General features: G+C 43.0%; 1 protein-coding gene across 1 annotated transcript in view; it reads left to right on the top strand.

Moving 5' to 3' along the window:
• The window catches only part of DENND4C (DENN domain containing 4C), an 86313-nt gene extending 71860 nt beyond the window's left edge, over nucleotides 1-14453 (top strand). Inside the window, exons 25-33 of the mRNA XM_081176050.1 lie at nucleotides 648-757; nucleotides 1431-1606; nucleotides 2211-2390; nucleotides 4841-5036; nucleotides 6443-6688; nucleotides 7559-7676; nucleotides 8905-9058; nucleotides 10005-10069; nucleotides 10529-14453. Of these exons, the coding sequence (XP_081032176.1) occupies nucleotides 648-757; nucleotides 1431-1606; nucleotides 2211-2390; nucleotides 4841-5036; nucleotides 6443-6688; nucleotides 7559-7676; nucleotides 8905-9058; nucleotides 10005-10069; nucleotides 10529-10665 (1382 nt within the window). The 3' untranslated portion in view covers nucleotides 10666-14453. The remainder of the gene's footprint in view (nucleotides 1-647; nucleotides 758-1430; nucleotides 1607-2210; nucleotides 2391-4840; nucleotides 5037-6442; nucleotides 6689-7558; nucleotides 7677-8904; nucleotides 9059-10004; nucleotides 10070-10528) is intronic.
• The last annotated feature ends 262 nt before the right edge of the window (nucleotides 14454-14715 follow it).

Genomic DNA, 14715 nt, shown 5'->3' with positions numbered 1-14715 from the left:
ATGTATCAAGACTTTACAGTGGTACCTCTGGATGTGAACGGGATCCATTCCAGAGCCCCGTTCACATCCAGAGCAGAACGCAACGTGTGCGGGTCGCGATTTGCCGCTTCTGCGCATGCGCGTGACATCGTTTTGCTTGTCTGAGCATGCGCGAGCGGCGAAACCCAGAAGTAACGCGTTCCATTACTTCTGGGTCGCCGCAGAGCATAACCTGAAAACGCTCAACCTGAAGCGACTTCAACCCGAGGTATGACTGTACAGTGGTACCTCAGTTTTTGAACGTCTTGGAAGTTGAACGTTTCAGTTTTTGAACGTTCGAAAACCCAAAAGTGAATGCTTCAATTTTCGAACACTTTTCAGAAGTCGAATGTGCTTCTGTATTGAGTTTTCCGTAAGTAAATGCTTCCGGAAATGCACGCTTTGGTTTTTGAACGTTTCGGAAGTCAAATGGTCTTCGGGAATAGATTACATTTGAAAACCGAGGTACCACTAAATATATATATATATTTCCCTAGTAAAATACGTGTTTAAGGCTTATCCGCATGCCAAAATCGGTTGTTCCTATGTTTCTCAAGCTGTCTTCACATTTTCCTCTGTTGCCTTACCTTCAGCCTTGAACGTGTCCCCATTCCGTTTGTGTTGTGCAGGTGAAGTTCAGATTCCAAGAAGTATGAAAGGTCTGGATTCGGAGAAGTCAGAACATGGCTCTTCCCACAACACCAGTTTGTCCAGCATCTTCCAAAATTGTGCCATGGAGGTAAAAATAGTTGGTCTTCTGCTAGATTTATTTCGAGGGATGTTGGAGAAATTTCCTTCTATCAGTACCTGGTGGAACCAGATCTTGTTCATCAATATGTAAAATGAATTGAAAACAAGCATTTCAAGTTTATTTTATTTTTTAAAAAAATCAAGTCAACTATTTTAAAACCTGCAACAATTTCTCTTTAAAGTTCCACTTGAGAATGTTCACTTTAAAGTTACATGATGACTTGAAATACCTTTCGTTCTTCAGATTCAGCCTAAACGGAATCCATTGCCTTTTCAGACGCAGCCTGTATATAGTCCGTCCACACACAAATGCTCAAAGGATCACGGTCGAGGCAATTGCATACCCCTTGTGCAATAACAGTTAACAAAATATGTCACGAGAATAAGGATTATTGATCTACTGAGATGTGTTAATTAGGAGAAGCTTTGAAGGAACTTTAAAAAAACCCAAGGGCTCTGAGTTCTAAATATTTGTAAGCGGATTTCCACTTTCATAACGGGATTCTGCTTCCTCTCGTTCTCCCTGTAAGATGACCTTGTACTCTCAGAATATGCTCCAGAAGTCCCATTATGCAAATGGTCGTCTGTTCTGTTCACACGTACAGCCTCTGATACATAAAACCCATAACGATTGTAATTAGTTGTTGTTGTTGTTTTGTTAGGTCTTAATGTCAAGTTGTTCTCAGTGTCGTGTATGTGGAGCTCTAGTTTACGACGAAGAAATCATGGCGGGATGGACAGCGGATGACTCTAATCTGAATACTACATGCCCATTTTGCAAAAGCACTTTCTTACCTCTTCTTAATGTGGAATTTAAAGACCTGCGTGGTCTTGCAAGGTTGGTTCATTTGCCGCTGTGTGAATCCTTAAGGGCCTGTAAGTGCTGCGTAGATATTTCCACGTTCTATCATACGCAGCTTGTGGCAAATTTAAATGGTAGCTGTTGGGATAAGGGGCAGTCCTTCACTTCCTTTGACACCTGAACCGTCCTTTGGCTATATTTCTGGCTTCGCTTTCTCTTTTCTTTTTGCATAGCAAAATAAGTGTGTGCAGGTTTTTTCTTTCATTTAAAACAATTTTATTGCCTGAGAATCTTTTACACGATAATGAAATAATAATAATAATAATAATAATAATAATAATAATAATAATAATAATAATAATAATAATTTTTATTTATACCCCACCCTCCCCAGCCAAGGCCGGGCTCAGGGCGGCTAACAAGCAATAATAAAAATAATTAATGGGTGGCTCTCATTTATTTATTTTATTTTTATTTAAAACTAAAATGTAATATCTATATCAATTTCTAGTCTATAACAGTTAATTGCTGGAGCCAATTGTGAATTCTGACTGTAGTTAATGTACCCCCCAAATAGGACATTTTTGCATTCCAACCTTTTTCGTTCGCTTTGGTTTTTTTGCTCCCGTTTCCTTATTAGCTTGCTTTTGAAACCGAGTACCTCTGGCGATAGTTTGCACAGCAGCAACATTCCATTAACCACGGATTCTCTGGAGCCAAAGGCTGTTTCAAGCCCCGCTACTGATCTGATCAGTTTTGCCGAATCTTCAGATATGAACCAGACCATCGCTGAAGAAAACAGCACCGCAGCAAAGCAAAGGTACCGAAAGAGAGAAAGGCAGAGCAGATCTTAGTTTCTGGGGGAATTCACGCGGCCTTTGCTTTGCTTTGAAGCTTTGTTTCAAAAAAATGTTTGGAAGAACAGTGTGTACTCAAATCTAGTGTACAATCTGGTGGTACTCAAGAGATCCGTGTTTGTTAAGTGCAGAGACCAAGGCAAGTATACCTGAAGGAGCGTCTCCACCCCCATTGTTCTGCTTGGACACTGAGGTCTAGCTCCGAGGGTCTTCCAGCGGTTCCCTCCCTGCAAGAAGTGAGGTTGCAGGGAACCAGGCAGAGGGCCTTCTCAGTGGTGGCACCCACCTCCTGTCAGATGTCAAGGAGATCCACAATATTCCAATATACCTGAAGGAGCGTCTCCACCCCCATCGTTCAGCTTGGACACTGAGGTCCAGCTCCGAGGACCTTCTGCTGGTTCCCTCCCTGCAAGAAGTGAGGTTGCAGGGAACCAGGCAGAGGGCCTTCTCAGTAGTGGCGCCCGCCCTGTGGAACGCCCTCCCATTAGATGTCAAGGAAATAAACAACCAGCTGACTTTTAGAAGACATCTGAAGGCAGCCCTATTTGGGGAGGTTTAAAATATTTGGTGTTTTATTGTGTTTTTAATACCCTGTTGGAAACCACCCAGAGAGGCTAGGGAGGCCTGGCTGGATGGACGGGGATCTAAGTAATAAATTATTACTGTGGTACCTCTGGTAGCAAACGGGATCCTGTTCGCAACATGAGCAGAACGCAACCCACTTCTGCGCGTGCTGCGATTTGCTGCTTCTGTGCATGCACGTGACGTCATTTTGAGCGTCTGCGCATGCACGAGTGGCAAAACCCGGAAGTAACCCTTTCTAGTACTTCCGGGTCGCCGCGGGACACAACCTGAAAAGATTTAACCTGAAGCAAACGCAACAAGAGGTATGACTGTATATTATTATTATATCAGTGTGAGCAGACTGCTGCAATCTGCTGGCTTCATTTTACGGTAGAATGAGATGAGTCCAAATGCCCTTTACGAAATTGCAGTGGCAGTAGACAAAAGGTTTAGTTCCTTCCTTCCAGTAGCCTTCCTGAGTTTTCCCCAAAGGCCTCTGCTAAGGAAGGTTTTCCGTGGTTTCCTTCTGTGCCATCACACATCCCGTTCCAAGAGGGGTTTCTCGGAGGCTGGGTGGGGAAGTAATCTTCCACCTGGACACTTCTGCAGATGGAATACTTATCAAAGCACTCTGTGCATTGAAGTCTGACAGAATTCCTTCCCTCTAATAGCAAACTCAGCCTGTAGCCCAAACTGGTTGACCAAGAAATGAGAGGGAGGTATCAGCACGCTTGTGGCGATCCCAGGGTTTGCAGAAGTACAAAGAAGTGTCTCCCTCCCCTGGATTAGCATTGCCAAATTTAAAATTATATTATGAAGCAGAATGTTTAATTTGGGTAAGAGATTGGCTTCGATTGGAAAAAACTAATATATTGGATCTTGAAAGTTTTAATAATAGATACGGGTGGCATGCATATCTTAATTATGAGAAAGTAAAAGTCAATAAAGAATTTACAAGCTATATATTAAGAGGTGCATTATATAAAGTTTGGAACAAATATAGATTACATCTGGAACCACAGACACCTTGGTGGATATCACCGCTGGAGGCATATGCTATCAGAAAAAGATACAGTGGTACCTCGGGTTAAGTACTTAATTCGTTCCGGAGGTCCATTCTTAACCTGAAACAGTTCTTAACCTGAAACACCACTTTAGCTAATGGGGCCTCCTGCTGCTGCCACGCCGCCGGAGCCCAATTTCTGTTCTTATCCTGAAGCAAAGTACTTAACCTGAAGCACTATTTCTGGGTTAGCGGAGTCTGTAACCTGAAGCGTATGTAACCTGAAGCGTATGTAACCTGAGGTACCACTGTACGCTAAAATGCCTAGATTAAAATGTGAAGTACTGGATGGAAGAAAAATTAGTAAGGAAAGATAGTAAGAATATATAGCTGATTTGAGAAGATTGTAGAATGCAAAGATGATTGTAAATTGTATAATGTGGAGGAAATTGAGTGGGGGCGGAGGAAAGTAGGAGGAAGGAGAAAATAATACGATGGATTGAGGAAATGTAAATGTATGGGGGGATGGGGAAGAAATGGTGTTGGATTTGGTACATCTGTATTGTAATATGTGAAAACCAATTAAAAAAAGAAGTAGTGTCTCCCTCCCCAGGAGAAAAAACCGACCTAGCAATGACCAAATGCTGAGGGTGGGATTCACCTAATGGGCGGTGCTTGCTGAAGGACTTCTGCCTGCACCATGGGGCTTACCCCCTTCTTCTCCCCATTGTGTGCCCTCCCCCAAATTGGATGGGGGGTTTGGGAGAGAACACAGGGAGAGGGGGTGCATGCACCTAGGAAACTTCCATCGTAGCGTGACGTTGAATTCCACCCTTTCGTTTTAAGCACTGGCGTCACAGGAGGAGGCGACAGGGACCTCAACCCCTCCAGGCCCTCTGCTACAAGCAACGCCTCGCAACGAGGAGGTTCTCTGACTCGGAGCCATAGCGTTGGTGGTCCGCTGCAAAATATTGATCTCTTGCAAAGGCCGGCTCATGGCATCTCAACCGTCAGCCTTCCCAACAGCTTGCAAGAGGCTGTGGTAAGTCCTCGGCAATAACTGCTGTACGTCAGCTCTCTTGGCCAGTAAAGCGAGATGAGCGCCGAAACCCCAGAGTCGGCCACGACTGGACCTAATGGTCAGGGGTCCCTTTACCTTTACAGTAAACCAGTAAGGGGTGAAGAGGTGCTGGGAAACTTTCTTTTCCTTGTATAGTTTCTTTTAATCCCTGTCACAATGCAAACATTCTAAATGTTCTAATGGTGATGTGTTTTAGCAACCTTTGTTATAAAGAAAGCTGTGGAACTGTAGCAGTGTGTCACTTTTAGACTCAAGTTTGCATTACTGCAAACCTACCCAGCCTGGTGCCCTTCAACTGTTTTGGATTACAACTCCCTTCAGCCCCAGTCAGGATGGTTCAGTAACAGAATCATCGAGTTGTAAGGGACCCCTAAGGGCTATCTAGTCCAACCCCTTGCAATACAGGAATCTCAGCTAAAGCATCTATGGCAGGTGACCATCCAACCTCTGCTTAAAAAGCTCCAAGGAAGGAGAGTCCACCTCTCGTGGGGGACCATTCTCCTGTCGAACTGCTCTTTAGTCGGAATCTCCTTAACTTGAAGCCATGGGTTCGAGTCCTACCCTCCAGAGCAGGAGACAACAAGCTTAGTCCCTCTTCCATATTACACCCCTTGAGATATTTGAAGATGGCTCTCATATCTCCTCTCAATCTCCTCTTTTCCAAGCTGGAGTACTGTGTCCAGTTCTGGGCACCACAGTTCAAGAAGGACACTGACAAACTGGAACGTGTCCAGAGGAGGGCAACCAAAATGGTCAAAGGCCTGGAAACGATGCCTTATGAGGAACGGCTAAGGGAGCTGGGCATGTTTAGCCTGGAGAAGAGGAGGTTAAGGGGTGATATGATAGCCATGTTCAAATATATAAAAGGATGTCACATAGAGGAGGGAGAAAGGTTGTTTTCTGCTGCTCCAGAGAAGCGGACACGGAGCAATGGATCCAAACTACAAGAAAGAAGATTCCACCTAAACATTAGGAAGAACTTCCTGACAGTAAGAGCTGTTCGACAGTGGAATTTGCTGCCAAGGAGTGTGGTGGAGTCTCCTTCTTTGGAGGTCTTTAAGCAGAGGCTTGACAACCATATGTCAGGAGTGCTCTGATGGTGTTTCCTGCTTGGCAGGGGGTTGGACTCGATGGCCCTTGTGGTCTATTCCAACTCTATGATTCTAAACACCCCCAGTTCCATCAACTATTCTTCCTAAGTCTTCGTTTCCAGACCCTTGATCATCTTGGTTGGATTAAGGGAGGCTGCATTATTTTGTGCAACTTGCTCTTGAGTAATGTGGCTCGGGTACACCTCAAGGTCTTTCATGGGCGAGAGAAGCCATCCAGCATCATTTGCGGATGAATGATTGTTGAATATTTTTCAGGATCCCTTAGCCAAAAGAGCCAATCCTTTACCTGTGTCCGTCCCGTATTTGAGCCCCTTGGTACTAAGGAAAGAGCTGGAATCTTTGTTGGAGAACGAGGGAGAACAAGTGATTCACACCTCCACGTTCATCAATCAACACCCTATCATTTTCTGGAACCTGGTGTGGTATTTCCGACGCCTGGACCTCCCAAGCAACTTGCCAGGACTCATTCTAACATCAGAGCACTGCAATGAAGGCGTGCAGGTGAGTTCTGCACAGGTACTTCCAACACGGCAGGTGCACCTGGTGATGTTTGTTTTGTTTTGCCCTTGCAAACCTTAAAAGAGGGTAACCTGTTGGTTGGTTTTGCCTTGGTATCCTGCCTCCATTTGCCTTGGTGACAGAAACAAATACTGACAATATTGAATAGAGGCTAGTCATCTATTGCAGGTGTTCAAAGTCTGTTGGGGGAGTGCATATTAGTGCATGCTGCTGATAGAAAGGACGACCCCTAAAAAGCAATTGTTCTATTTCAAAATATAGTGGGGGAGATAGATAGTTAAAGTGCAACTCAGACAAAGTTAAGCACATGGCCCATTGGTTTCGTCGGAACAAAGTTAAATTCTTCAGTAGAAAAATCACCGGGATTTAAAGTGCTCAACTTTGGAGAGAATAAGCAGAGTTAGAAAACAGCTTGATCATTTAGGAAATAGCTTGGGTGTGTCGGAGAGAAGATTGTGATTTGCTTGGGGAATGTGTTTAGAAGATGTGAACAGACCATGTAGAAAATTGGCTTCAGCTATGGAGTACATAAATAAGGCATTTATGTTTAGAAATGCAATTACTTAAGATGGCGACTTGTTTCTGTGGGGACACTGTGGTTTTTTTCGTGAATGTTCATAAGCCGATGGCTTTTTCAAAACCAGCTCTGTAAACAGATCAATATTGTGGATATGATGCAAATCCTTTCCTGTTTCTGAAATTGGCTTTGTTTAAAGGGGAGGAGGGCATGTGCTCTAGACAAATGTTCCTTCGCTAGAGAACTCCGCCAGCAAAGGGTGAAATCAGCATTGTGCACCCGCCATTGCAAAACTGCTGGCAAAGTGATAAGAAAGCGTGTTTCCTCTCTTTTAGCTTCCTCTGTCAAATTTGTCTCAAGACAGCAAGCTAGTGTTTATCCAACTTCTGTGGGACAATATCAATCTTCACCAAGAGCCCGGGGAACCTCTGTACCTATCTTGGAGAAACTTCAGTGAGTAAAAGTGTACATTTCAAAACGTGATTTGAGAATAAGACTCTTCACCTGTGCTCAGCAGTCATCGATATTTGCCCATCTTTTCCAAAATGACTGCCCATGTTCCTTGATGGGTCAGCACTCGGACCAAGTACCGGCAGCCTTGGTGGATGAAAAGCTTGGATACATCTGCTTGGAGGCTAGTTGCTAGTACAATCTACTAATGCAATAGGCCAGTGGTTTTCAACCAGTGTGTTGTAGCACCCTGGGGTGCCTTGAATAGTGGCCAGGGGCGCCGTGGGCAACACTGGCCTCTGTCCCTCTTTCCTTCCTCTGATGCCCTCTCATGTCTCTGCCTCCCAAAGGCTTGCATAGCTGTTATTGCAGCAGCCCTGGCTACAAGCTCCACAGGCAAATGGTGCCTCTGAGAGGCACCTCTCTTTGGGGTGGGGTCTGGGGCAGCTCAGAGACCAGGGATGGCGGCAGCAGCTGCCTGGAGGACTCCCAAGGAGAAGGGAGAGGAGGCTGGGGGAACACTCCACAAGGGAGGGTGTTCAAAAAAGGGTGAGGCCAGGGCCAGGGCCTTCTCAGTGATGGCTCCGACCTGGTGGAATGCTCTGTCCCATGAGACCAGGGCCCTTCAGGATTTAACTGCCTTCCGCAGGGCCTGTAAGACAGAACTATTCTGCCTGGCTTTCAACTTGAACTTAGCCTGATCTTTTATTCCCCTTCCTTCCCTTCCATTTTTATGAAGATTACCCGCTCTGGGATCCCACAGTTTATTCTCCCCTGGTCTCCATGGTGTCCCAAATAGGACTAATTTAGCCAGCTAGCCCTGGTGATCATCTAATGTTTACTGGATGGATTGCATGCACAGAAGTGGTCCCTCCAGTTGCGGAAACCTCGGGACCTGACCGGAGCTCCAGAACAGATCCTGTCTGCAAGCAGATACCACTGTATTTCCTATCAGGGACCTTCTATGTGCAGCTGTAATCCCTAGCCTGAAAGCTGCTTCTCCTTTCCTCTTCCAGTTGCCAAAACTTCCTCCTCTCTCCTCCTTTGCCCTGTATTTCTTCCTTCATTCTCCATCTTTTCTTTCTCCCGTCTTCCCCTTTGTAGTCTCTTCCTTTCCTCTACCTCTGCCTTTCCTCGCTGTTGCTTGTAGTTTTCTTTACTTACATTTAGTGATGGCTTTTCACCTTTCTTAGTCATAATTTGTTGATTCCCCCTCCCCCCGCCCTTCTAGATTCTACAGAAAAGAAACCTTCTGCGGTTTCAGAAGAGCAGCAAGCAACAATCGCTTTAGCTGAGAACATCAAACTGAGTATTCAGCACAATGATGTTGTGAAACCCATCAATCTTCTCGTGCAGAAAACTAAGCAAGATAGGAAACGACAAAGGTAAAAGGGAAATGCCACTGACTCCACAAAATTATGGGGAGGAAAAGTAGTGGCGGTTTTCAAAGTTCCTTGCATACTGTGCATAGGAGCATTCAGCTATCTGTGGGGGAAGTTAACCTGCATTAAGGTGCATGCAGTTGCTTCTACGGGAATCAATGGAGACAAAGATCACTGCAGAGGCAGCAAATATGCGTGCAGAAGTAAGTACCGTATTTTTCGCCCTATAGGACACACTTTTTCCCGTCCAAAAATGAAGGGGAAATGTGTGTGCGTCCTATGGGGCGAATGCAGGCTTTCGCTGAAGCCTGGAGAGCGAGAGGGGTCGGTGCGCACCGACCCCTCTCGCTCTCCAGACTTCAGGAAGCTATCCGCAAGCCGTGGTAGAGCTGCGCGACTTCACACAGCTCTCCCACGGCTTGTGGAGAGCTGCCTGCTCTGGGGGCTGGGGTCGGGGGAAGCTCGGGCTTCCCCCGCCCCAGCCCCACGCCTGGGAGGGAAATAATTTTTTTCCCCTTTATTCCCCCCCCCAAAAAAAAACCTAGGTGCGCCCTATGGGCTGAAAAATACGGTATATCAATATGGAAGTTTGGTGTAAAATTTTACTGTTCTGCTCTTGCTAAGAGGCAACTATATAATGAAAGGTCACACTGACATCTAGAGCCTTTCGAGAACACCTTCCTTGTGATCTGCATTACCCAGAAAGCAGCTGACGAGTGTTGGATCTCTTAAGACGATGCAGATGAGGCTGCCGTTAATGAACAGTAAAGCCTTTTTTCCTCAGGAAAACTTGTGACTGTTTGACCTAAGAAACACACTCACAGTGACATTTTTCACCTGTGAGAACTCTAGTTCCATGTAAGCTAGTGTAACTTACCAGGCAGCATGTGGCTGGAATAGGCTAAAGGGAAGGCTGAACTTGCCTAATTTCTAAACATGCATTTTACAGGAGCTTTTACAGAGAAATTCTTTTCCTGTCCCTGGTCTCACTTGGGAGAGAGAATATTGACATAGGTAAGACACGTAAGCATGTGTGTGTGTTTTATGAATGGTATTGGGTGTCATTATTCTTGTAACCAGAAACTAACTCTTCAAATACGTTTTTTAAATTATCAGTTCACCTGGAAAAGCAAAGCATACCTAATCTTTAATATTGTTTCTTCCAACTTGTAATAATTGCTATACACCTTAAAAACAAGATTTAGCTTTTCTGGAATGTTGTACCTTACATTTGAAAGGCTTAATGGATGAATCAGAATGGACAGTGCATTCATATTTTGTGTGTTTGAAGACCGGCAACTCAAAAAGGCCCAGGCATTCTATCTTTACCTAAGAGAATCTCTTTCCATTTTCATTGTGAATGGCTTTCTGCTGCATGGAAAGAGATGTTTTGCAGTGCTGAAAAGCTTTAGCAAAAGGTCAGTACAACTTCTCCGTCTCCCTTGACTGAAGCTCTGCTTTTGTTCTTTGCAGAGGCCTTTGACAATGAGTACAGAGCTGCCTACAAAAGCCTTCCAGCCGAGGTGCTTGAAAAGATGCAGAAGATCGACGCCCCGCCCAGTGTCAGCGTTGAGTGGTGCAGGAAATACTTTGGGGCGCCTGTCATATAAACTCCGCAAAGACGATGCCATGTAGCAGCTCCACAGAGAGCAGAGGAAAGGGACAAAATGGTGAATGTGTTGATTTGGATTCAGCTATAGCTGTTGGCGTCCAATTCAAGAATACATGTAGCACTCTCTTCTGTGACAGTCCGATGTCTATACCAGCCCCAAGAATTAAGTGCAAATACGCTAGTGCAAAGTCATTGGCTTTTGAATTGACAGTTTAACCTTCCTGTGCGTCATGTTTAGAACGACAACCGAGACTGGTGTTTTAATTGGTGTCTTGCTTTTTAAAACTTGAAATGTTGGAATGTTTTATTTGTCTTCTAGCCCAAGAGTACACTGGTTTCTTTGTGAATGGATCCATCAGTTTAAAAGAGAGATCTCTACTTGCTGCATGTATATGTACATTTTGTACATTTTGAATTGTAATTCTTTTCCCTTGGGTCAAAAGACCAAACCGTAGCTTTAGTTTAAATGCCCATCTTCTTCTTGGAAAACAATCTCTGTCTTGGACTGTAGCAAGAATATGGCTGTTGTGGCTATTGTAAAGCATAGTATTTTTCTCATTTTTATAGAATAACTACTTTAAATAATTCTCAAACTGTACATACAATGTTCTCCCCACAATGATGGGTTCCTACCCTGAGTGGCTTTGAAGGCAGTTGCCTCTCTATAAAGGAAAGTGGGAATAAATGAATCTAGGGTACATATATGGGTGGGGAAAATTGACCACATATACCTGTCTTAGCATTTGTGTAAAAGAAAGTATATAATATGTATTTTGGGGCAAAGCTTGAAGCTGTCAGGTGCCTCATTCCTTGCTCATCTTTTTAACCTGTGGGACATTTTCTTTGCACTGTCCAATTTAAATACTTCTATATTAAAATGTATTTATACTCTCACACTTGAACATACATGTTTACCAGGAGTGTAAAGGCTAATTTTTAATCTTAACTTTTTAAATATCTCTGGTTAATTACCAGTTTGTTGCAGAGAGAGGGGGAGAATGCTTGCATTCACAGCTGTCTTTTGACGGTCGCATGGATGTTTTCTGAAACATTTAATGAGATGGCTATCCTCCTCCTCTTCACTTCAGATGATGTCATGGTATGAGCATCTGCATTAACTACTTTTATGAAGCAAGTCCATTAAGAGGGATTGTGGATAATGACAAAAAAGTACACACATATTCTTGATCCTGCGGGTTTTCTGCCCCTTGTAATCTTTCATACTGCACTAGCGCTAAGCTAGAACAGAGCATGGCAGGATTGTGACTATTCCAGTAACAGCAAGAATTTTGCACTTGTCAGAATAGTTTGGCACTTTAGACTAGATTCTCTCTTAGTGTTCACACTAAACCACATTTCAAAATATATTGCTGGAAATGTTTTAAATGTGAAAGCGATCCCTTGAAAGAGCACAGTAGGCAGAGAGTGTCTCCCTTATACTTTTCCTCCCCCCCCCCCTGCTACCACTATTTTTCTGAAATTGCGGGGGACTAGTATATTAAGGTTGCTTGTAGGATGTCTGTTTTAGCCCCCCCCCTTTTGTCCCTTTCTCAAATACAATGCATTTTTTCATTTACAAATGATTATTATAAATAAAAAACCTTACGGAACACCTTTTATGGTATGTTCATATTTCCATTGTAAATTAATGTTATGTATGAAAGATTGCACTTGGAACCTTTCTTGTTTTGTTTATGCAGGCTGTTTCTTACCATTTCAGTTTTGCCGTTTCTGAATTACATCTTACTGCAAATCAGCAGGAACAATTTGGGCTATTGATACTATGCAGAAAAAAATTGGCATTTTAGCTAGTGGTAATTCTTTTGCTATAACAAATAGCATTTAGGGTAAAGCAAGTCACATTTTAAAAACCTTTCGCTGTGTTTGAACTGTTGGCATTGCACTTCTGTTTTAATGCAGAACAGAGGATAAGCACCAAAGACTTAAGTTCTTGCATTATTACTCCAGCAATTTTGAGAAACCTAATTTCCTGAAAGCAGATGTTGGAGTGAAGGCAGCATAGACTCTTCCCATGTGGTCGAGCTGCTAATGTTACTCTAGCTAACCAGTGAAGTAACACAAATGCTAACTTCAATTTAGTGCATTTAATGCCGCATTTTGGACCCATATCAAAGCTGTCATCTGCTTTTTAAAAAGTGCCACCGTTTTCCTTTCAACTGTCCGTAAATTCTGGGACTGTGTGGTATAGTTCTCTATAAATTTTATTTCATTGGGGGCTAATTTGGTCTAAGCGAGTTTTTTTAATGCAAGCTATTGATTTGGTTTCTGATAACATGTTAATCGCGAGTGCACTTTAGAAAACCATCAAAGCAACTGACATAGAGGTAAAGACCAATAACATGGTTGCTTAGGGAAAGAGAACTATGTATGGCAGCTTGAGTAATAAGGTAGTAGAAAGGATCTTCAGAAGTGCAAGGCTTTTGAAGAATTTATATCACTTACTGGCTGATCCTATGCAAGTTCACTGAGAAGTCCCATAGAGTTCAATGAAATTTACACCCCAAATAAGTTTGCCCAAGGAAAGCTAGTGCCACGTGTACAGTTTGGCTCTATGAAACATACATATTAACCATGCATAACTTTAACATGAAGTTAAATTTTAAGGGGGCAAATGTCTTGGAAGTAAATGTCTCAGCAGCTTATACATCATTACTGGGAGTTAATGGTAGCAAATTAATTATAGTGCAAGCATCATGAAACCCCTGTTCAGTTAAAGTCTCTTTTATAGAATAATGAAAACTAACAGAATAACCACAAAGTTTAGTTGTTTTTATATCCATTTTCCCCATCCATTTTTTAAAAAAAAGATGTATTTAGGTATGGAAATAGATGAACAGTTAAGACTTCAGGCATATTACTCATAGGGCTAGTTATTTGTGCTGACCAAACAAAGTAAAATGCTACGTATGCAGGATAAAATTAGGTCCTCTCTCTGTTAAACTAATACAGGGTGTTTCTAAAACACTAAAAGCTTACACCTGGTTTGGGGAATTAAATCAAAGCAAGCCAGCCTGCAATTTTAACTTTTGGGTAGTTTTAAGCTCCTTTTTATTCCAGCGCAAAAGCTGTGAGATGTAAAAAGATACCATGCTTTTCCCCAACCTGTGGCAGCGTAAAAACTAAAAATTACTTAGCTACATTTGAAAACCATTTTAAGCTCCTTTCTATATTCTGGCGGTGACCAGCATAGGTGTGTCCAGTTGCCTTGTAATTGCGGACACATGGGGTCCGGAAAAGAGAAGAAGGGGAGCAGGGGGTCTTTATACGTGCTCTGCCGATGCACAGAGGGGCCAGGAATAAGAACCCTGCATGAAGGGGTCACCGGCTGCATCCAACTTTTATAGTGTTTTAGAGCATTCCCTACATTAAATTAGGAGAGGAGTTTGCTACAGTTCTGTTCCTATTCTGCCACATTGACTGCACTGCATGTTAGGGGGTTGGGAAACAGACCTTAAAACACCTAGAACCCTGCGGAGTACAAGTATAAAAAGGGATTGTTTTGTCTTTAACATTAAAAGTGACATTGCTTTGAGGTCAAATTTTATATTTTCATGATAAAGGTGGGAAGGTTTCAATTACTAATACAATCATGTACTGGTTTCAGAATTTGAATGTCATCAATTCACTGTGCTTTGAGCTACCTGGTATCTTAATATTTTTGTTAATAGGTTTGTTTCTTATTGACTCTTTTGCATAGGTACCCTGGGTGATTTAGAAACCACTTGTTAAATGTTATATCAAAAATAAAAGTGTACAAATGTCTGATACTAGTCTCTTGCACTTCTTTTGTTCTTAAGCAATGTTTTTCAAAGGCTCCAAAGCAGGAGAGGGGTCAGTGGCTTCTAGTTCCAAGGCTCTGCCACAAGAAAGGCAGACAACCATAGAGAAAGATAACAAACCAAGTGCCACACCCGTCTACAATATGGAGAGAGGCCTCAAACAGCCATTTGTTTTGCACACCCATTGATTAATGTGGCAACAGAATATTAACATTAAACTTTAAATGGGCATTTGTCTCTTTTTTAAA

This window comes from Podarcis bocagei (genome assembly GCF_964188305.1).
Source record: "Podarcis bocagei genome assembly, chromosome: 17".
In the NCBI taxonomy this organism is placed as follows: Eukaryota; Metazoa; Chordata; class Lepidosauria; order Squamata; family Lacertidae; genus Podarcis; species Podarcis bocagei.
This window is presented reverse-complemented; position numbering and strand designations above follow the sequence as displayed.